The 22253-nt window shown below is 48.2% G+C and overlaps 2 protein-coding genes across 4 annotated transcripts in view; both read left to right on the top strand.

Annotated features, from left to right (window-relative positions):
* The window catches only part of rnf213b (ring finger protein 213b), a 38107-nt gene extending 17622 nt beyond the window's left edge, over nt 1-20485 (top strand). Inside the window, exons 29-61 of one of the 3 annotated variants that reach the window (XM_083687501.1) lie at nt 164-299; nt 676-864; nt 1209-1342; nt 1874-2052; nt 2326-2610; nt 2750-2937; nt 3313-3433; nt 3823-3923; nt 4297-4476; nt 4625-4770; nt 5040-5139; nt 5616-5727; nt 6492-6714; nt 7023-7219; nt 7480-7602; nt 8085-8198; nt 8305-8547; nt 8840-8924; nt 9107-9141; nt 9308-9405; nt 9533-9683; nt 10058-10220; nt 10406-10500; nt 10824-11072; nt 11297-11429; nt 11795-11878; nt 12148-12331; nt 12653-12854; nt 13007-13084; nt 13357-13554; nt 13913-14002; nt 17581-17759; nt 19906-20485. In XM_083687501.1, coding sequence (XP_083543627.1) covers nt 164-299; nt 676-864; nt 1209-1342; nt 1874-2052; nt 2326-2610; nt 2750-2937; nt 3313-3433; nt 3823-3923; nt 4297-4476; nt 4625-4770; nt 5040-5139; nt 5616-5727; nt 6492-6714; nt 7023-7219; nt 7480-7602; nt 8085-8198; nt 8305-8547; nt 8840-8924; nt 9107-9141; nt 9308-9405; nt 9533-9683; nt 10058-10220; nt 10406-10500; nt 10824-11072; nt 11297-11429; nt 11795-11878; nt 12148-12331; nt 12653-12854; nt 13007-13084; nt 13357-13554; nt 13913-14002; nt 17581-17759; nt 19906-20050 — 4940 coding nt within the window. In that variant the 3' untranslated portion in view covers nt 20051-20485. Of the gene's footprint in view, nt 1-163; nt 300-675; nt 865-1208; nt 1343-1873; nt 2053-2325; nt 2611-2749; nt 2938-3312; nt 3434-3822; nt 3924-4296; nt 4477-4624; nt 4771-5039; nt 5140-5615; nt 5728-6491; nt 6715-7022; nt 7220-7479; nt 7603-8084; nt 8199-8304; nt 8548-8839; nt 8925-9106; nt 9142-9307; nt 9406-9532; nt 9684-10057; nt 10221-10402; nt 10501-10823; nt 11073-11296; nt 11430-11794; nt 11879-12147; nt 12332-12652; nt 12855-13006; nt 13085-13356; nt 13555-13912; nt 14003-17580; nt 17760-19905 lie in introns of all 3 variants that reach the window. The other 2 variants (XM_083687502.1, XM_083687500.1) reach the window with 2 other exon arrangements.
* A 530-nt stretch (nt 20486-21015) lies between these two features.
* The window catches only part of cep131 (centrosomal protein 131), a gene marked incomplete at its 5' end in the record, with an annotated part of 22161 nt that continues 20923 nt past the window's right edge, over nt 21016-22253 (top strand). The window contains 2 exons of the mRNA XM_083687577.1: nt 21016-21071; nt 22110-22253. The exon at nt 22110-22253 is cut by the window's right edge and continues 103 nt beyond it. Of these exons, the coding sequence (XP_083543703.1) occupies nt 21016-21071; nt 22110-22253 (200 nt within the window). The remainder of the gene's footprint in view (nt 21072-22109) is intronic.

Here is a 22253-nt window from a genome sequence, read left to right as displayed (position 1 = left end):
ATTGTGGTTTTATATGATATTGATTTTTGTATTTTGTAGGTGTTGTTTTGTAATTGTACTGATATTGTGGACAGGGTGCACCTGCAGAAGAGGCCTTGGCCTCAGTGTGGTTCTTCTGTAGAAATAAAGGTTAATAAAACAACCTTGTTGTGTTCTGTGGCAGGTCGCTTCCAGGAGCTGCTCCTGGGGAGGCTGGCGGGGGGCGTGGCCCAGCGGGAGGAGGTGATGCACAGCCCGGGGGAGTGGGTCAACAAGGAGGCCAAGAAACGCCAGGCCCTGCTGGAGGGAGGCACTCTGAGGTGAGAGTGGGGTGAATGATTATGTGTTCAGTTCAGTTTACTTTATTGTCCCAGATGGGAAACTTGGCTTGTAGTCAGGAGTCACAAATAAAAACGTACAATATACAAATATACAAATACAATATACAATTACACAGAATAGAACAAAAATGGAGGACATCAATGATGTAAAGTGCACGTTTACATGTGCAAATTAAGTACGTTTATTGCACTGGGAATGAAAGGGTTTTTACTCCTATTGCACTTGACCCGGGGTACTATTAATCTATGGCCTGTGTCTATAGAATGGCGTTTGAATATAGTATTGGTAGTGTCTATTGATTATTGTAGTATGTATTGAGTGTTGCTTCCTCTCTGTGTGTTCCTGCTGTATCAGACACACTCTGTGGCGCCGTCTGCAGTCCACTCTGACCCCGGTCCTGGCCGGTATAGTGGAGGTTCTGGATAGAGATTCCAACCTGGACCTGCTGTTCTCTGCCGGGCTCAGCCAGGGGTTGATACAGCTGTGGTTGGACATTCTGGAAGACACACAGATTCTAGACCTGACACCTCCTCCAAACTCAAGGTGTCCATTTGTGTATCTATGTCATCTTTCTTCATGACCTTCGAAATAACCTTTGGAAATCTGAATTCAGAATCAAAGTATTAACACACTAACTGCTAAAGAATTCCGGACCACCTAGAGTGTTCTAAGTGTTCTATGTGGTGTTTACCTAGCAACAATACTTTGATTGGCTACAAAATGAAGCATCATCATTTATACATGCTTGGTGAATAAAGTCTCATTTGGCACTCTAGAATGTTGACAATTTGGGCGACTTTATTCACCCTCGGCACTAAATGAGTTAAAGAACAAAAGACCTGAGCAAGGCATTTCTGGTATTAAAAATATGACTCTTTCTCCACTAGTGGGTCAGACCAGGAGGTGTTGGTGAGACATTTCTTAGTGTTGGGAGGTGAAGCGTGTCCCAGTGCTGCCCCCTTCAGCAGGCTCATCAGAGAGCAGCTCCAGAGCCTGTGGGAGGAGTCTGAGTTCCTACCAGGTGAGTTTGCTTTTACTTTGGAATTAGAATACACCTGTACATGAGGCGCTTAGTGGCGTAGCACACTAATGCACCACATGCCACATAATCGCAAGGTTCCTAGTTTGATTCCAACCCTCTACACGTCCTGCATGTCATCCCTCCTCTCTCTCACCCATCCTTCCTGTCAATCTCTACTGTCTCTGTCCCAATAAAGCAGAAATGCCCTAAAAACATATTTTAAAAAAGAATACACCTGTACACACGTCTAACAATAGCAACTACAACAGTAATAATAATACATTTAATTTGGAAGCAGCTTTCCCAAGGATACTGTACAACGAAAAAAACAAAGCAAAGAAAACTGAACTAGCAAGAGGCCTAGAGACACACAAAAAGTCAGACAGAGCTAAAAAGACAAGATAACACATCAAAAGGCCAGCGTGAAAAGATGTCTATTTTCAAAAACGATTTTCAAACCTAGTATTTAACAGATGATTGGAGTGTGTTTAATGAATCCTCTGACTCGACTCTCACTCCCGTCCCTGTCAGTCACAAAGGCGGAGGGAGGCACACAGAGGATCCTCCAGTTTGTGACCACCGCCTCCAGCAGCAGGCTGGGCGGCTACCTGGGGAAGCTGACAGACCAGGAACGCTCGGAGTTGAGCCACCGCTACCTGCGTGACTTCCTACTGCTCTCCTTCAAGATCAAGTCTGAGGATGAGCTGAAGGTGCTGTAGGGTCCTCGAATATCAACAGTTATAATGAGTTTATCAATTACATTTCGTAGGGCCGGTTTTCCGGACACAGATTAAGCCTATTCCTTGACTAAAATGCATCCTCAATTGATATTTTTTATTGGAAACTGTATCTGGTCCAGGACTAGGATTAATCTGTATCTGGGATTAAAGTCCCAGCCCTTAAAGTCTAGAAAGCCAGTTGTCTATAAAAACGCTTTTTAAAATAAATAAAATAAAATAAAATGTGTATCTCGTTTTACACAGGTGTACACCAGGGCGGTTCTGGGTTGTGTGTCTGAACTCCAGCGGTCTATGTCGGTGACCCTTGACCTCTCCCCTGCGTGGGCCATGGCTGCAGCCAGACACTACGCCCCCCGACTGGACACTCTCTCCCACGTCCTGCAGCTCCAGCCTCGCCTGGCCTCTGACATCCTCCAGCCTCCCTTGACCTCTGACATCCTCCAGCCTCCCTTGGCCTCTGACATCCTCCAGCCTCGCCTGGCCTCTGACATCCTACAGCAGGCGTCACACAGGGAGCCGACAGAAATGGTGAGACGATTTAGCTTGTCGGAAATACAGTACATGTTCGGCCAGGAAATGGTGGATTCGGAAACATAGCAAATAGTTTCACCGTTAGTGGCTCTGTGAGTGTCATGAAAAACATGATCAAGTATTTTTCTAATGGCAGCACGAGGACATTTTGGCTCTGGGCGTCTGTGTGGAGAGGACCAAGCTGCAGAGTGTAGCAACCCTGCAGGAGTGTGAGGCCTTCCTGCGCAGAGTGGAGCTCCTGCAGCCCTGTCTGGATAGAGCGTTCACTCTGAAGTACAGCGCCCTCTGCAGCCCTGGCTGTCTCCAACACTTGGAATCTTTCAAGTAAGTACTGCCAAGCCCCCTACACTTTGGAACACTCTCCCAAAACAAATCAAAGAATCCAGCGCGCTCTCCTCCTTCAAACGATTCCTCAGAACCCATCTTTTTAAACTTGCTTTTAATCTTTAGCTATTTTTATTGTTGTTTTTACTGACTGCTTTTGTTTGACTTTTTAGTGATCTATCTACTTTTGTTCTCTCCATGGAATGTAGTGTCTTTGAGTACTGAGAAAAGAGCTACACAACATAAATGCATTATTATTATTATTATTATTATTATTATTATTATTATTATTATTATTATACCAAATAAGTTGAAAACACATCAGAGAGGAACAGATTTGACTGACGATATCCACACCCTCTTTTGTCCTTGCAGGTCCATATGGCGTGGTATGCATGTTATCTCCGTGTTCATCCAGCAGGTCATGTTTGAGGTGAAACACAGGGACCCTCGAGTGAAGGAGCTGGCGCTGAAACATTGTAACCTTCTCCGAAACGTGAGTGAGAAGCAGAGAACTTCATTTCCCATAATCCTTCACCTTAGAAAATGCTGAGTCAAAGTAGAGAGCAGGGACCCGGATGTGTTTGTCTATGGCCCTGTTTAAACACCAACTGCCAAAGAATTCCAGAACACTCACCACCTAGAGTTCCAAGTGTTCTATGTGGTGTTTACCTAGCAACAACACTTTGATTGGCCACAAAATGAAGCGTCATAATTTATGCATTTTTGGTGAATAAAGTCACCCTCGGCACTCTAGAATGTCGACCATTCGGGCGACTTTATTCACCCTCGACACTGAATGGGGTTTCTCTCAGTTTTAAACATTTACTAAAGTGGATATGAGGATTGAGTCTTATCTTTTTAAACTGTATCTCCGCCTGTCAGCTGATGCAGGACTCCCCTGATCTGAGGAGCGTGGAGACGTTGCAGCAGCTGATCCGCATCCTCAACTCCTACCATGAGGAGTGCGTCGGCAGGGACCTGCGGTGAGGCCCGGTGCTTGTTTACTGTATTCTTTTTGTTATGTTTTATTTTATTTATTTTTTATCACACGGGTATGTCTGATAGTGACTTTATGAATACATTGTGCTGCTTTTCTGTCCCATTACTTTTGGGTACCCTGAAATAGGGGGACTATGCACAAAAATGGTGAAACCAATATGTACACAAATACCATCAAATAAAAGATGAGAATCTCGACTTTAACCTCATAGTAATTGTTTGATTTAAAATCCAAACTTTGGAGTGTAGAGCCAAAAGAAGAAGAAATGCTTCTCTGTCCCTTTCCTTGCAGTGCTGTGTTGTGTATTCTACTGTCATCCGTGGTTGTATCTCTCATGGTGCTTTCCTGCCCTGCAGGTTTGGCATTAACTGCCCGGTGTGCCTGTCAGAGCTCAAGGACCCGTCCGTCCTGCCCTGTGAGCATGTCTTCTGTCTGCCCTGCCTCCAGAGCAGCATCCAGGCAGACAGACACTTCTGTCCCAAGTGCAGGAAAGACCTGCCACCCAACTTCCAGCCCAGAGTCTCTCAGGCCGTCAGGTGAGTACATTTTTATTTGATTTATTTAACCTTTCTTTTAACAGCGAGTCACATTGAGACCAGAGACTCTTTTTCAAGGGAGACAAATGCGAGACAAATGATGTAAATACATAGGATACAAACAAACCCCCCCCCCTCTCCCCCTCAGGGCAGCCCTGCAGCAGCAGGCAGAGATCAGGGGGGGGTGTAACTCCTTCTTCCTGGAGGTGGTGTCCCGCTTCTGCCTGTCTGAGGAGGAGAAGCCCCGAGAGGGCGTGGTGGAGCTGCTCTTCTCCCTGCTCATCTCTGCCCAGGGTGAGTGGACAGGGGCTGGGATGCGGGAGCCATTTTGTGCACTACTGTTACCTTTACTGCAGCCTTTACTGTTACCTTTACTGCAGCCTTTACTGCAGCCTTTACTGCAGCCTTTACTGCAGCCTTTACCAGCCTTTACTGCAGCCTTTACTGCAGCCTCCCTGCACATGCAAGAGCCTTCTGTGTCATTCCATCACAGAGTATGGAGACTTCCAGAGCGTGTCCCTGGACCTTGCTCAGTGAGTGAGGGGTTTTAATGTGTGTTTTAGGAGACGTATACAGAACCAGACAGCTGACTCCCTTCCTGGAGTGTGTTGACAACAGCCCTGTCGTCCGCTCTGTGCTTCCCAAACTCCTGCTACAATACAGGTACATTTTTCTAAATATGTAATACACACACACACACACTCACACACACACTCACACACACACACACACACACACACTCACACACACACACACACACACACACACACACACACACACACACACTCACACTCACACACACACACACACACTCACGCACGCACGCACGCACGCACGCACGCACTCACACACACACACACACACACTCACACACACACACACACACACACTCACACACACACACTCACACACACACACTCGCACGCACGCACGCACACACACACACACATGCATGCACTCACCACATGCACGCACCACACACACACACGTACGCACGCACAAACACACACACACGCACGCACACATGCACGCACACACACACGCACATGCATGCACTCACCACATGCACGCACTACACACACACACACACACACACACACACACACACACACTGTACATCACCGTGGTATTGGTCTCAGTTTTGAGCAGGTGAAGGGGCACATTCAGAGCTACCTGGGGAACCTGGAGGAGCACATTATGGAACGAGAGGACCGCACTGAACTCTACCTGCTCTTTGTCAGCTGTTTCCAGGTAACACACAACCTCAATACAACACCTGTTCAACCACACAGCCTCAATACAACACCTGTTCAACCACACACAGCCTCAATACAACACCTGTTCAACCACACACAGCCTCAATACAACACCTGTTCAACCACACACAGCCTCAATACAAAACCTGTTCAACCGCACACAACCTCAAAACAAAACCTGTTCAACCACACACTAACCAATAATCAAAACCTGTTCAACCACACACTAACCAATAATCAAAACTTAACTAATCATCAAAAATTGGTCATTTTTAAAATGTATTTTACCTTTATTTTACCAGGTTAGTCTCACTGAGATTAACAATCTCTTTTAGCCTGGCCAAAATAGCAACACACAAGTTTAAAAAAAACACATTTATATCATAAAACACAAGCACTACAGTTTAAAACATTTATTTAAATGTACACATTGAGCAGCAAGAAGGATTGGGGAAAAGAGGTGCAACTAGGGGTCAAAACATTTACACCCCCCCCCCCCCTCATTTTCCATCATACTATTTAACCTAGCTTTTATTTAAAGGGACGAGCTCCTGTAATTTCAGGACCTTTTGAATATGTAGTCCTCTATGCCCAATCCTGGGTTTTCTCTGCCCCACTGTGACCGAATTCTCCCTTCCCCTATGAACTCCCTCACCCCCCAGAACACACAACCTGTTCCACCACACAAAACAAAACAATGAAAGCGTAACTAATCATCCAGACTTGTCATTGGTCATATAATGGTTTGTGCTGCGCCAGGACTCCCTGCGGTGCTCTGGAGGGAGAGGAGGGGTGGAGGAGGAGGACAGAGAGTTCCAGAGGAGGCTGCAGGAGGACATGAGGTTCCTGAGCAGGCTGGCCAGGAAGCAGACCCCAGGGAGGCAGGAAGACCCAGCTGAGTTCCTGCTGAGCATGGCTCATCTGAGGCTGTGTCTGGCCACTGCTGCTCGCCTTCTACAGAAGGCCATGGGCCAGTCCCAGGGTAGGTGTGATGCAAGGAGTCTGTGGATGTGGATGGCTCAGGGCTGTTCTCATCATTCTGCAGCAGCTTTAACTCGATAACTGCCAAAGAATTCCGGAACACTCACCACCAAGAGTGCACTCTAGAATGTTGACAATTTGGGGCGACTTTATTCACCCTCGGCACAAAATGAGTTAATGTGTGTTAATATTCATAACCTGGGATTATGGGGACCTGTGATGGTAGATGGACTCGATAATGATCATTCAATTGGTCACAATGGTTGAATTGGTTTTACTGAATAGAATACACTTCCGTTGTTGACACAGCTGTTGCTGGGGCTGGAGATCTGGAGACCCAGTTCCTGGAGCAGGTGAAGGCAGTGTGTGACTACTGTGAGAATGACTGGTACAGAGTGTATCTGCTGAGATGCGTCAACAGGCTGGCTGGGATGGACTGTGTTCTGGCCCTGATGAACAGCGCCCTCTGGAGGTGGATCTTCCCTCCGGAGGTCCTCCGACTGCAGGTAAAATGGGTCTCAATATCTCATTCAAACCAGATCAAGTAATATACTGTACTGTAAGATAGTGTGTAATTACGTAACCCTATTACCCTTTGTTCTGTACAGTTACCTGCTATTATCCAGCTTTATAATGGTTATAAATTATTATTATTCAGTAAACAAAAACAGGATTTAGGTACTAGGTAGACAGATACATTAAAGGTCTTGAAATGACTATTGAAATCATGTCAAATCCAAACGTTGCCCATCGTTGTGTTCCCTAGAGGCTGATTCCTGCTGAAGTGGACCGGTTCCTGTGCTGTGGGCCGTCGTACCGGGCCCTGAGGGATGGGGTGGCTCAGGTCCTGCTGGACCCCAACACAGACTCCCTCAGGACTCAGCTACAGGTTCGGACCCGTGTCTACCCGGCTCTACAGCTGGTCATGATGTTGATTATCACCTGGTCCCGTTGCCAGACACTTCCACCCAAATACGTGTAAGGTCTGGTGGACCAACATGTCAAACCTGGCCTTCATTAAGGCCAATAGAATCATAGCCATTGGCCCCCCACCACAGCCGTGTGATTGGCTGAAATCAAATAATAACAAATACTTGGACAAGGTTAATTATCAACAAACATACAGTACTATGTCTAAGATACAATACTTGGTTGATGATAAAAGGCCCATTCCAAATAACCTCATTAAACTTCTATACGCCTACATTCAACTTTGGGGCCAGCCGTAAGACTACAGTGTGTCTGAGGAAAGGGGATCCAGTTTATTCACTGTTCTCTCTCTCTCTCTCCCCCCCTCTCTCTCTCTCTCTCTCTCCCCCTCTCTCTCTCTCTCCCCCCCCCCTCTCTCTCTCCCTCTCCTGTCTTCCCTAGGACTTGAAGAACTGCTCCAGGGACTCAGCCAATGTTTTCCTGGCTCTGGCCTTGTTCAGACAGGTTACCTGCCGCTTCGCCTCAGCTGACTCCAACATGCGTCCCACTCCACAGGTTCACACGTCCACCTTTGAACTCTTATTCACATGAACTCATACGCATACTTCCCTGCAGTACTATTGAAAACGTTGTTCCATTAAATGTTCTGTATCTACCGTAGGAAACTAAAAAGCTGGAGGACCTCCTGAAGAATATCATGCAGGGCGAATTCCAAGAGTACTGCACAGCACTGCTGTCCAACTGCATCGGTGGACCAGCCTCCTCTCTCCGCATCACCCAGAACCTCCCAGCTCAATGGTGCACCCTGCTGGAGCTCCTGGTCCACGCAGGCGCTGTGCTTCTCAGTGGGAACACACTACTGGCTCCACTCCGGAAGATAGCCTCCCAGCCTCAGAATTTGACAGTGAGAGACGTTGATCTACTCTGACACTGTTGATGCTTGTATTGCTCTATACGTTGACCAGTCCATCATGGCTAATATGCTAAAAAAAAAAATTAAGGGACAGATCAGCTTTGAAATTAGTAAATCGAATTTAAGTCCTATCTGATAGCACTGCTTGCATCATTTCTAGCCCCCTTTTTTCCCCCCTGCCAGAATCCTCCCCTAATTGGAGGACATGAAAATAAAATTATAATTATAATTATAGATGTAATTATTTTTGGTTTTAGTTTTTTAAGATGATATTGTTTCCCAGGGCTCCTTCCTGCCCACAATGCCAGACGACCACACTAGTGAAGCCAGCCGGTGGATGACCGGAGACAGGCAGGTGAAGATGTACTGTAAGTATATACATCTGCTATACAGTATATAGAATTATGTTATGGTATATGGTTTTATTGGCTTGCTCTGCCGGTTGATTTCCTGACTGACTAAATGACCACTTGTTGTGATATTGCTGTTGAACATGATCGTGATTGTTGATGGGAGGTAGTCTTTTATCATGTGACTATTCTAATTGCAGATTGTTTGAACGGTCATGCGTGTTTTGTTGGAGAGGTGAGTGATCTTTTCTTTCCTTGATGATATCTTTATGACTGGCTAAAAGTCCCTTGGTTTTCATAAATTAATCTCAACATAGAACATTGCCATGTTCTCTCGATAACCTGTCTGAGACTCTTCTTCTTCTTCTTCTTCTTCTTCTTCTTCTTCTTCTCTTTCTCAGTGTGGAAAACCAGTGGCAACATCAAAATGCCCGGACTGTGGCGTTCCAGTTGGTGGTCAAAATCATATTCCTGTGTCTGGATTTAGACCTGCAGAAAGGTATTTTTCCTAACTATATACACCTACATACCGTTGAGGAGATGTATTTAATATATATTTATGTATTTTCCACATTTCATCAATCCATTTTAAGATCAGCTCAATTTAACGTGTGTTTGGCCTGTAGGGTTGGGGATCAGACTCGGACTGGGCACATTTTGGGAGAGGCCAACAGGAGGGCGGAAGCCCCAGAGAGACAGATGCCACTAGCCCAGTCCTGTGTCCTCCGACTGCTCACTCACCTGGCCATGCTGCAAGGAACCATAAGAAATCAGCAGGTGAGGCTTGGGTGTGAGGCTGGGACAGTGGAGGACAGCAGAACAGGTTCAGTAAAACAGTTTTTGACAAAAATAGCCACACCTCGCCCTCTCCCTTCTCTGTCTGTCCTTAATGTGGTATAACCATTTAAGGACACATCATCAAATTTAGCCATGTTTCAGAGATCATAAAAATGTCTGGGTTTGCCTGCTGAGCCCATGTATTGATAAAGTAAATTTTATTGATTAGGCTTCTGGCATTTACATGTAGTAGTCCAAGTCCATTTCCCATTTAAAAACAAATATCATGTTGAAATGTGTAACACAAGAAGAACCGTGGCTGTATTGATATATTTCATGACGATAATCGTAGATCTTTTTGTGTTTCTTTGCAGGGAGTCAGTAACATGATACACCCCAGAGTCCATAACGTCCTTCAGTTCCTGTGGAGTCACCTTGAGAAGGACATGGAAGTTCTGGGTCGGACACTGGATCAGAACCAGGACAACACGGCCGTCACAGTTCATCTGGTCCTCAACGCCTGTCTAGAATTCACTGGTGATGACGCCTGTCCTCCATTTTGTATTTACAAATTATGTTGCATTATTTCAACTTTTGAAAATGCTCCTAGTGGAAATGTACCTATAAAAACAACCAGGCAGCTACCATTCCTCGTTCATCATTGCGGCCCCAGAACAGATGGTTTCAGTTTCTGACACTTTTCCCCCTGAATGCTGAAACAGGCTCTCGCCACACGAGACCTGACCTGTCCTCGCGAACTGGACGTCAACAGTGGGAGAAACTGGTGTGTGAAGATGTCATCAACCCCATCGTCCAGGTGAGGATCTGAAACATGTGAACTCACCAACTGCCAAAGAATTCCGGAACACTCACCACCTAGAGTTCCAAGTGTTCTATGTGATGTCTACCTAGCAACAACACTTTGATTGGCTACAAAATGAAGCATCATAATTTATGCATTTCTGGTGAATAAAGTCACCCTTGGCACTCTAGAATATTGACAATTTGGGCGACTTTATTCACCCTCGGCACTAAATGAATTAAAAAGCCTTTCTAATTACCTACTTTACTGCTCTGAGGTTCGCCACCAAAAACATTTGTTAAACCTACAAACCCTCTCCTTGGTCCTTGGTGCCCCAGCGTCTGAACAACAAGCTGACAGCGGCCCAGGACCAGATCAGTGCTGACGACAAGCTGGGAGGAAGCCCTCTGATGAGGCTCCTCAATGGGGACCCCCGGCCCATGCTGCCCCTGCCCTCCTCCTGCCCCACACACCACTCCTCCTTCTGGAGCCTGCCGGAGACCCTGACCGTCGACCGCTTCTCCCAGCTGGTGGACCAGGCTCAGGGAGACACCTCTGTCCCCTTGCTGTCCCTCTTCCTCAGGAAGGTAACTGGGACCTGATGGGTGGGGGATATCTGGTTCAAAAGAGGACATTCCGTTTCTATGGCCGACATTTGGGTCTATTGGTTCTAATGAACATTGCTTCCTCTGAGTACTGAGGTACCATGCCTGTTTGTGTGTTTTAGCATGTTTGTGTGTGTGTGTGTGTGTGTGTGTGTGTGTGTGTGTGTGTGTGTGTGTGTGTGTGTGTGTGTGTGTATCCTCTCTAGATGCAGTGTGTGAGACAGCTCAGCCTTCTGCCAGAGCTGGCAGTGTTACAGTCAGATCTATTGAGGGTATTTCCTGTGGCGGTGGAGCTGAAGTCTCAGAGTATCACTCAGGTGCTGCAGCAGATACCAGCAGGTGCGTCAACATGATTACTCTAATGACATGAAGGATGAATGCACTATAATAATAATAATAATAATAATAATAATAATAATAATAATAACAACAATAATAATAACAATAATAATGCATTTATTTTGTATAGTGCTTTTCTAAGTACTCAAAGACACTACATTTCATGGAGAGAACAAGAATAGATAAATAAAAAGTAAAACAAAAGCACAGTCAGTAAAAACAACAATAGAAATAGTTAAAGATTAAAAGCAAGTTTAGAAAGATGGGTTTTGAGGGATTGTTTGAAGGAGGAGAGCATGCTGGGTTGTTTGATGTGATTTGATTCTCACCATTCAATGCAATACAATGGTTGTCTCCCCCTGCAGGACAGCCGAAGAACATACTGCTTGGGAGAGTGAAGATCTTCATGGAGGTGTGGAACTGTCTCAGGATGGAGGTGGCCAACAATTGTGAGTGCAGACATACTGTATTCTTGTGTGTGCGTGCGTGCGTGCGTGCGTGCGTGTGTCTTTATCTTTTGTGTGTGTGTGTGTGTGTGTGTGTGTGTGTGTGTGTGTGTGTGTGTGTGTCTTAATCTTGTGTGTGTGTGTGTGTGTGTGTGTGTGTCTGTGTGTCTTAATCTTTTGTGTGTGTGTGTGTGTGTGTGTCTATCTTGTGTGTGTGTGTGTGTGTGTGTGTGTGTGTGTGTGTGTGTGTGTGTGTGTGTGTGTATCATCAGCAGCAGAGTTGGGGGTGGCCCCCAAGCTGTGTGAAAAGGAGTTGACGATGGACAGCTCTGGTGAGTTCCTGTCGCCATGCCGACACGGGCCTGGGTCCTGCCTCCGCACCCTGGTCCACTTCCTGTCCGAGGCTCACAACAGCTTGGTGAGAGAGGCCCGGAGACTGGGTCACCATGACGACAGGTCCGTTACCACTCCCTAATGTCCACGTCTGAAGATATCAACCAATCATTTCATTGTTTAAATATTAACTCACTAATTGGCCAATAATTCACCTCCTGAGTGTTCTATGTGGTGTTTACCTAGCAACAATACTTTGATTGGCTATGAAATAAATGAAGCATCATAATTTATGCATTTTGGTGAATAAAGTCACCCTTGGCACGCTAGAATGTTGACTGTTTGGGCGACTTTATTCACCCTCGACACAAAATGAGTTAAAACGGGCCTTGGATCTGTGACAAGCTTCGAGGACATCAAAACTTTGTTGTGACATCCTTGCAGTGACTACACTGTCCCTCTAGAGGGCGTGTCAGAGACACAGTTGACCCTGTGCCACCCTGAGCGGGAACTGCTCCCCCTGGTGTTGGCCCACTGTCACTACACCCTGAGGAAAGGCCAGGCGACAGACAGCAGCTATAACCTGCCGGGGATCCAGGGCCAACTGGCCCGTGGCTTCCTGGCCGGGAAACCCCTCATCCAGGCGGTGAGAAAGACACCACAACACCATATCTGGATGAAAAAACACTACATTTTAAACTAAACTTATCTGGCATGTCTGTCACATTTAGCGAGGTCTTAAGAATAACCGTCTGATTAGATTGACATTCAAACTCATGCTTGTCTGGCATTTTGCAGGACACCTCAAAGTACTTGAACCGACATCAACAAGACTTCTCAGTGGTACTTGCGGAGGTCAGGGGCAAGATACCTCAGGTAAGCACAAATGCACTTAATTTAGAGGCTTTAAAACATATATATATTATTATAATTTTTAAAGTATTGAATTCATACCCGGGCCAAACTGATTTAATACCAGCCTGAGTATGCACACAGCCGTTTTCCCAGTGGGATTTGAAGGGGCCATTTTGTTAGAGGTCAAATTCCTTCACCCATGCCCCCACTCTGTTTCCATTCTCTGAGAGCGGTCTCCCCCGCCCGGCGCCCCTGAGCGCACTCTGGTAACAGCTGTTCTGTCTCTGGTCCAGGAGCCGCTGAAGGGCTCGGTGAGGAGCGCCATACGGACGGCGTTGCGTTCCTACACGGATGTCTGCGACGCCGTGTATGTGGTGGAGGTCGGCCTGCGCCTCCTGGGGAAGACGGGCGGGACGCCGCAAGACTCTCTCCTGGCCTACCTGACGGACTCCCTCAGGATGGGCCCACAGATCCCCCCCAATGTAGCCAAGGTAGATCAACCAATCACTTCCCCTCCTAGGGCAGGTCGCGGTAATGAACTCAACTGGTCCACTGAAATAGGGGGACTATGTATTAATTATATTATATTATATTATAATACTATGTATTAAAAGGGTTGTAATTTCTACATGGTGAAACCAGTCTGACAAAAGAAAACATTGAGTTAAAGCGGAGAATCCCTACTTTAATCTCATTTTAATTGTTTGATTTCTATTTCGGCCCTGAATGATTTTAGCATTTTATAGCATTCTTTCAGAGAGACATCTCCATCTCCATTAAACGGGTCTCCATCGCTGTTCAAACCCACCGGTTTCTGCCCGTCTTTCTCTTTCTCTCTTTCTGTCCCAGGCGCTTGGAGAGAGCAGGCTGGAGAACAGCACCTTCACCTGGCAACTTCTCACCTGCTGGAAGTCTGAGCTGATGGTGAGCAGAAAGCAGGTGAGTCACCCCATCTCACCCTATCTCACCCTATCTCACCCCATCTCACATCTCCAATAACTCAGATGTGTGAAGTCAGTTGGATATCACATTCATAATCATAACTTAATCATAACAATAACTAACATAATTATAATTAACATAATGATTCATCATAATGTACTCTTGTTTTACTTATTATTTATCTATCTATTCTTGTTCTCTCCATGAAATGTAGTGTCTTTGAGTACTGAGAAAAGTGATATACATTATTATTATTATTATTATTATTATTATTATTATTGCTATTATTATTATTATTATTATTATTATTATTATTATTATAACAAGTGGCAATGGTGTGTGACATAATGATCCCCAACGATCATAAAAATGAATCTGTCCGTAGTTTTAATAACATTAAAAGGCCTGGAAATACCAAAGCTCTCTGTGAAACTCTGCCTCGATGACCAGGTTTAGTTTGTCATCGGGTCAACCCTTTCACCCAGCTGACCCCCTGATTGACCCCAGTGACCTCAGTGACCCAGCAGGCTCCCTGAGCCGTAAATCCAGGGAAAGTGTGCCGTTGGACACAGCAGGCGTTGATGAAAAACAGTTGTTGATCCAAAAGAATGAAAAATTACTTTCTGTTGTCTGATTGGCTTAACCAGCTCTTATGCATGTTACTAGCTACAGTATGATGTTTGATATTCATAATCTGGCTCAGGATCTGTTTTTATCCACAATCATGTCTGTCGTTGATTGAATTAAAAAAGCAGTTGTCACCTCCTCTTCAGCAGCTTAAGCTCTGACGTTCGCTAGCTATGAAGTATATTATTTCCCTCTGACACACAGACATTTACATTTACATTTATATGTATTTTTTTAATTTTTTAATTTATTAATTATTTATTAACAGGAGAGTACAGGGGGGTAGTGGGGGTGAAGAGGTCTCAAGGGTTGGGGTTAGGGTTAGTACAGGGGGGGTAGTGGGGATGAAGAGGTCTCTAGGGTTAGGGTTAGTTCAGGGAGGGTAGTGGGGGTGAAGAGGTCTCTAGGGTTAGGGTTAGTACAGGGAGGGTAGTGGGGGTGAAGAGGTCTCAAGGGTTGGGGTTAGGGTTAGTACAGGGAGGGTAGTGGGGGTGAAGAGGTCTCTAGGGTTAGGGTTAGTACAGGGAGGGTAGTGGGGGTGAAGAGGTCTCAAGGGTTGGGGTTAGGGTTAGGGTTAGTACAGGGAGGGTAGTGGGGGTGAAGAGGTCTCTAGGGTTAGGGTTAGGGTTAGTTCAGGGAGGGTAGTGGGGGTGAAGAGGTCTCTAGGGTTAGGGTTAGGGTTAGTACAGGGAGGGTAGTGGGGGTGAAGAGGTCTCAAGGGTTGGGGTTAGGGTTAGTTCAGGGAGGGTAGTGGGGGTGAAGAGGTCTCTAGGGTTGAGGTTAGGGTTAGTACAGGGAGGGTAGTGGGGGTGAAGAGGTCTCTAGGGTTGGGGTTAGGGTTAGTTCAGGGAGGGTAGTGGGGGTGAAGAGGTCTCTAGGGTTAGGGTTAGTACAGGGAGGGTAGTGGGGGTGAAGAGGTCTCTAGGGTTAGGGTTAGTTCAGGGAGGGTAGTGGGGGTGAAGAGGTCTCTAGGGTTAGGTTTAGTACAGGGAGGGTAGTGGGGGTGAAGAGGTCTCTAGGGTTAGGGTTAGGGTTAGTACAGGGGGGTAGTGGGGGTGAAGAGGTCTCTAGGGTTGGGGTTAGTACAGGGAGGGTAGTGGGGGTGAAGAGGTCTCTAGGGTTAGGGTTAGTTCAGGGAGGGTAGTGGGGGTGAAGAGGTCTCTAGGGTTAGGGTTAGTTCAGGGAGGGTAGTGGGGGTGAAGAGGTCTCTAGGGTTGGGGTTAGGGTTAGTACAGGGGGGTAGTGGGGGTGAGGAGGTCTCTAGGGTTAGGGTTAGTTCAGGGAGGGTAGTGGGGGTGAGGAGGTCTCTAGGGTTGGGGTTAGGGTTAGTTCAGGGAGGGTAGTGGGGGTGAAGAGGTCTCTAGGGTTAGGGTTAGTTCAGGGAGGGTAGTGGGGGTGAAGAGGTCTCTAGGGTTGGGGTTAGGGTTAGTACAGGGAGGGTAGTGGGGGTGAAGAGGTCTCTAGGGTTGGGGTTAGGGTTAGTTCAGGGAGGGTAGTGGGGGTGAAGAGGTCTCTAGGGTTAGGGTTAGTTCAGGGAGGGTAGTGGGGGTGAAGAGGTCTCTAGGGTTAGGGTTAGTTCAGGGAGGGTAGTGGGGGTGAAGAGGTCTCTAGGGTTAGGTTTAGGGTTAGTTCAGGGAGGGTAGTGGGGGTGAAGAGGTCTCTAGGGTTAGGATTAGGGTTAGTTCAGGGAGGGTAGTGGGGGTGAAGAGGTCTCTAGGGTTAGGGTTGGGGTTAGTTCAGGGAGGGTAGTGGGGGTGAAGAGGTCTCTAGGGTTAGGGTTAGGGTTAGTTCAGGGAGGGTAGTAGGGGTGAAGAGGTCTCTAGGGTTGGGGTTAGGGTTAGTTCAGGGAGGGTAGTGGGGGTGAAGAGGTCTCTAGGGTTAGGGTTAGTACAGGGAGGGTAGTGGGGGTGAAGAGGTCTCTAGGGTTAGGGTTAGGGTTAGTTCAGGGAGGGTAGTGGGGGTGAAGAGGTCTCTAGGGTTAGGGTTAGTTCAGGGAGGGTAGTGGGGGTGAAGAGGTCTCTAGGGTTAGGGTTAGGGTTAGTACAGGGGGGTAGTGGGGGTGAAGAGGTCTCTAGGGTTAGGGTTAGTTCAGGGAGGGTAGTGGGGGTGAAGAGGTCTCTAGGGTTAGGGTTAGTTCAGGGAGGGTAGTGGGGGTGAAGAGGTCTCTAGGGTTAGGGTTAGTTCAGGGAGGGTGGTGGGGGTGAAGAGGTCTCTAGGGTTAGGGTTAGTTCAGGGAGGGTAGTGGGGGTGAAGAGGTCTCTAGGGTTGGGGTTAGGGTTAGTTCAGGGAGGGTAGTGGGGGTGAAGAGGTCTCTAGGGTTAGGGTTAGTTCAGGGAGGGTAGTGGGGGTGAAGAGGTCTCTAGGGTTGGGGTTAGGGTTAGTTCAGGGAGGGTAGTGGGGGTGAAGAGGTCTCTAGGGTTAGGGTTAGGGTTGGGGTTAGGGTTAGTTCAGGGAGGGTAGTGGGGGTGAAGAGGTCTCTAGGGTTAGGGTTAGGGTTGGGGTTAGGGTTAGTTCAGGGAGGGTAGTGGGGGTGAAGAGGTCTCTAGGGTTGGGGTTAGGGTTAGTTCAGGGAGGGTAGTTAGGGTTAGTTCAGGGAGGGTAGTTAGGGTTAGTTCAGGGAGGGTAGTTAGGGTTAGTTCAGGGAGGGTAGTTAGGGTTAGTACAGGGAGGGTAGTGGGGGTGAAGAGGTCTCTAGGGTTAGGGTTAGTACAGGGAGGGTAGTGGGGGTGAAGAGGTCTCTAGGGTTAGGGGTAGGGTTAGTTCAGGGAGGGTAGTGGGGGTGAAGAGGTCTCTAGGGTTAGGGTTAGTACAGGGAGGGTAGTGGGGGTGAAGAGGTCTCTAGGGTTAGGGTTAGGGTTAGGGTTAGGGTTAGTTCAGGGAGGGTAGTGGGGGTGAAGGACAGACCAGAATGTATCCCCTCTCCTACTGTCTGTGATCGTCTGTTCCAGGATCCATTCCAGAGGCTGCCGGCGGAGTTCCGTCAGACGCTGTCCGAGGAGGAGAGGAGAGAGCTGAGGGGCTTCCTCACGGTCACAGACATGGACACCTTCTCCCTGGAGCTGCATGAGGTCCTCCTCCTGAAGACCAGCAACGCCTCTGCAGAACACAACTACCAACCACACTGGGAGTAAGACACAATTTTTTTTTTTTTTTTTTTTTTTTTTTTTTTTTTTACTGGGGCCACTCCCAGTCCCACTCTTATATTTTTCATCTTTTATTGGATAGAGACAGTGGGGAGAGACAGGAAAGTAAGGAGGAGAGGCCATGATTCTAACCCCTAGGCATACGTGTGCACTGTAGGCCATGGTGCTAGACCAGTGGACCACCCCAGGCCGTGGTGCTAGACCACTGGACCACCCCGGGCCGTGGTACTGGACCACCCCGGGCCGTGGTACTGGACCACCCCAGGCCGTGGTACTGGACCACCCCAGGCCGTGGTGCTAGACCACTGGACCACCCCAGGCCACGGTGCTAGACCACTGGACCACCCCAGGCCGTGGTACTGGACCACCCTGGGCCGTGGTACTGGACCACCCCAGGCCGTGGTACTGGACCACCCCAGGCCGTGGTGCTAGACCACTGGACCACCCCAGGCCACGGTGCTAGACCATTGGACCACCCCAGGCCGTGGTACTGGACCACCCCAGGCCGTGGTACTGGACCACCCCAGGCCGTGGTGCTAGACCACTGGACCACCCCAGGCCACGGTGCTAGACCATTGGACCACCCCAGGCCGTGGTACTGGACCACCCCAGGCCGTGGTACTGGACCACCCCAGGCCGTGGTACTGGACCACCCCAGGCCGTGGTGCTAGACCACTGGACCACCCCAGGCCATGGTGCTAGACCACTGGACCACCCCAGGCCGTGGTACTGGTCCACCCCGGGCCGTGGTACTGGACCACCCCGGGCCGTGGTACTGGACCACCCCGGGCCGTGGTACTGGACCACCCCAGGCCGTGGTACTGGACCACCCCAGGCCGTGGTGCTAGACCACTGGACCACCCCAGGCCGTGGTGCTAGACCACTGGACCACCCCAGGCCGTGGTACTGGACCACCCCGGGCCGCGGTACTGGACCACCCCAGGCCGCGGTACTGGACCACCCCAGGCCGCGGTACTGGACCACCCCAGGCCGTGGTACTGGACCACCCCAGGCCGTGGTACTGGACCACCCCAGGCCGTGGTACTGGACCACCCCAGGCCGCGGTACTGGACCACCCCAGGACGCGGTACTGGACCACCCCAGGACGCGGTACTGGACCACCCCAGGACGCGGTACTGGACCACCCCAGGACGCGGTACTGGACCACCCCGGGCCGTGGTACTGGACCACCCCAGGCCGTGGTACTGGACCACCCCAGGCCGTGGTACTGGACCACCCCAGGCCGTGGTACTGGACCACCCCAGGCCGTGGTGCTAGACCACTGGACCACCCCAGGCCGTGGTGCTAGACCACTGGACCACCCCAGGCCGTGGTACTGGACCACCCCGGGACGCGTCAGAGACACTTCACCATCACAGTTGCAGTACCTCTCCTTCTCGTTAACTGTAACTGACAAAACTAACAAGTCCCCGCTGACCATTTGTGAGTGAATAGGATCTGCGGGGGCCAAATGCTTCACAGATGCCTAAAGCATATTATTTACAAAGCATTTGCATTGTTTGATTAGCAGGTGAAGTCTATTGCCCTTCCTCCATTGGTCAGGCATGGACTTGTTGATGTTGATAGGACATTTCCATGATTTCAAAAATAAATTAAAGAATGAATGAATGAAAGAAAAAAAGAATGAATGGTTGAATGAATGAAAGAAAGAAAGAAAGAAAGAAAGAAAGAAAGAAAGAAAGAATGAATGAAAGTGTGCCCCCCTTAAATTTCTGAGATTACCAGCATTCTGACACACTTTGATGTTGTAGAGGAATCTGTTTTGTATGGACACTTTTCAATCACAACAATGTGGGGTTCCCCTTAGCTTTCACACACAGGGAGAGAAATCCCCCTGGGATGAGGTGCCCTTTGACCCCTAGGGCCAGAGGGTGACCCCTCCAGGCGGCCATCTGTCAGGGGAAAGGGGCTTAAGTGATATCCCCTCCCCGGCACAGGCCAGCCCTATTGAGACGCCAGCTGGGCCTGAGACTGAATAGGAATGCGTGTGGTGAGAACAATGGATTCCCAAAGCTAACTGTTGCTCCCTCCCTCCTCCTCCTCCTCCTCCTCCTCCTCCCCCCCCCCCCCCCCCCCCCTCCTCCTCCTCCCCTGCTGTCCCCCCAACAGCATCGGGTCCACTCTGGAGACCCATCTGGAGCAGAAGAAGAGCCTCCAACCTCTGCCTGGACTTGACTCCCTCCCGGAGAACATCACTCTGGACAAAGGGGCAGATATGTGGAGGATGGCTGTTGTTGAGTTCAGGAAAAGATAATATGAAGATGGGTATTTCTGTACATTGCTTCTTTGTACTGTTTCTGGAAGTAAATGGTGAAAATTAGAGTGTATGGTGTTTTAATCCAATTGAACAAGGACCAACATATGATTATTCCATTTCCAATTTCCAATTCCGACTGCTATGCAATGTAGGCCTGGCCATTACTAATGCCTTGTTCTCAGAGCTCATTCCATAAGACCACTGCTGCTTCCTTGGCCGTGTCTCCCTTACAAAATCAACTTTGTCTCAATGAGCTTTTCCTAGTTAAATAAAGCTTAATATAAGAGAGGCAGAGAAACTTTGTGATCAAAATTCTGTAGCCTGGTTTATAGTAGGCTGTGATATATAGGTGCACATTTACAATACGTTGTTGTTTCTATGTCTGTTTCACTGTAATAATCTTGGAAATAAATCTTGAACGGTATGAATAACTATAAGGATCTGTTGTTGTTTTTTACCCTGTTTTGTAACCCTGTTTACTGACACAATCGCATAGGCTGGTGAACAAAAAAAAAAAATCCCATGAACTTCAATCAATCTATTTGTGACAACTGCTTTGAAAGAAAATCACACACACCCCCCTCTTGCAAAGTCAACCAAACCTTTCGCTGGAGCCCCGCCCTGTTAGCCCCATGCACATTTGACTGACATCTCTCCCACCAATCAAATCATCAAGTTGACGGGACATTGTGTCTCTACCGCCATTCAGAGTCGTCGGTGGGCGGAGCTCCTGTGTTTTCTGGTTGCCACAGAGAGAAGATGTTGCGTTATTATTATTATTGCTACTCTGTTGATGGAGCAAACGGAATATTTCTACGGAGCTGTGATAACTTGGTATCATCCGACAGTTTCTAGCTTCTTTCGGGAGCATCGCGGATAGATACAATCGCGACGATCGCGGCCGGTTACGGGTTCAAGCATTCGCTTTGTAGCGCAACGTTTTTACTTTTCTTCTCTTGATGATGGGGAGACAGAAGAACGGAGCAGTTCAACTGTGCGACTTCAGGATGGATCGGTTGTGAGTCCAGCCGCTTGAGCTAGCCAGCTAGCTAGGTTTCGGGTGTACCTGCTTTGCGAGGATCATGTAAACAACAATATCGGATTTTTTTTAATTTTAATTTTTTTTTTTTTACCGTAGCTAGCGTTGGAACAAGCATTTTCTTGACTGCCAAGTTTTTGCAGGCTAAAATCTAAGCTCGCCAGTCAGCAGGATTGTGCGCCACAGATCCAGAGACGAGGAGGGCTGCACAACAAGAATCCGATCCAGGCATCTTTGACAACCACTTGGAAACTGATTTCCCAGAAAAAGCCTATTGTAAGCCTATCAACCACAAGGTAAGAAAGCTACAAGGCTAGCCACACTGTACTGTAGTTTTGACAGATGTGTTATTGTTGTAAAACATTATTGGAATGTCATTAATGCCCCCCCCCCCCCCCCCCTTGCCTTGCTTAGCACAACCTTCGCAAATGTTGCAATGCCCTAGACACAGTGATGCCCTAGAAACGTTGTAGCTAGCACAGGATCGTCTGTTGCAACAGTGTAAGTACAGTGAGTGTCCTGTGGTTAGGCAGCTTCTCAGCCGTGCCTGGCCATCATTTACTCATAACTCTTACTTTCAGTGAGTCAGCTGGGCCTACATCATGTTGGAACTGGCAACCTCAAGTGATTTATATACAGTAAGAACGTTATTGGAGCACGGTGCCTACTCATGTCGGAGTGTCTGTTCTGCGGTTTTGGTTGAATCCCCCCAAGGATTCCGAGTCTGCAGGGAAAGTTGTGACTCCTCTGCCGGTTGCCCAGGGCAACTAAGAGCAGAGGAGTCGAGCAAGTGGTGTTATTGTCCCTGCATCTGCTACTTAAGTCAACCGAGTGATTCAAACGTACACACACTAATGACAGCGTGTGTGTGTGTGTCTGTGTGTGTGTGTGTGTGTGTGTGTGTGTGTGTGTGTGTGTGTGTGTGTGTGTGTGTGTGTGTGTGTGAATCAACAACCTCCAGTGTTCATATCTATATAACTGTAATGACAACTCTCCCCCTCTGTTCCCCTGTGGCAGGATGCATACGACTCGCAGTCCTTCGTCCCTCCAGGCAGGTGGAGGTGGTGGGGCAGGTGGGGCTGGGGCTGGAGGTGGGGCTGGAGGGGGGGCTGGAGGGGGGGCTGGGGATGCCCTGGACCTCAGCCTCACGGGCTCCCAGCT

Source organism: Argentina silus (genome assembly GCF_951799395.1).
Source record: "Argentina silus genome assembly, chromosome: 16".
NCBI lineage: Eukaryota > Metazoa > Chordata > Actinopteri > Argentiniformes > Argentinidae > Argentina > Argentina silus.
Note: the sequence above shows the minus strand (reverse complement) of the source record. Positions and strands in the feature narration are given on the sequence as shown.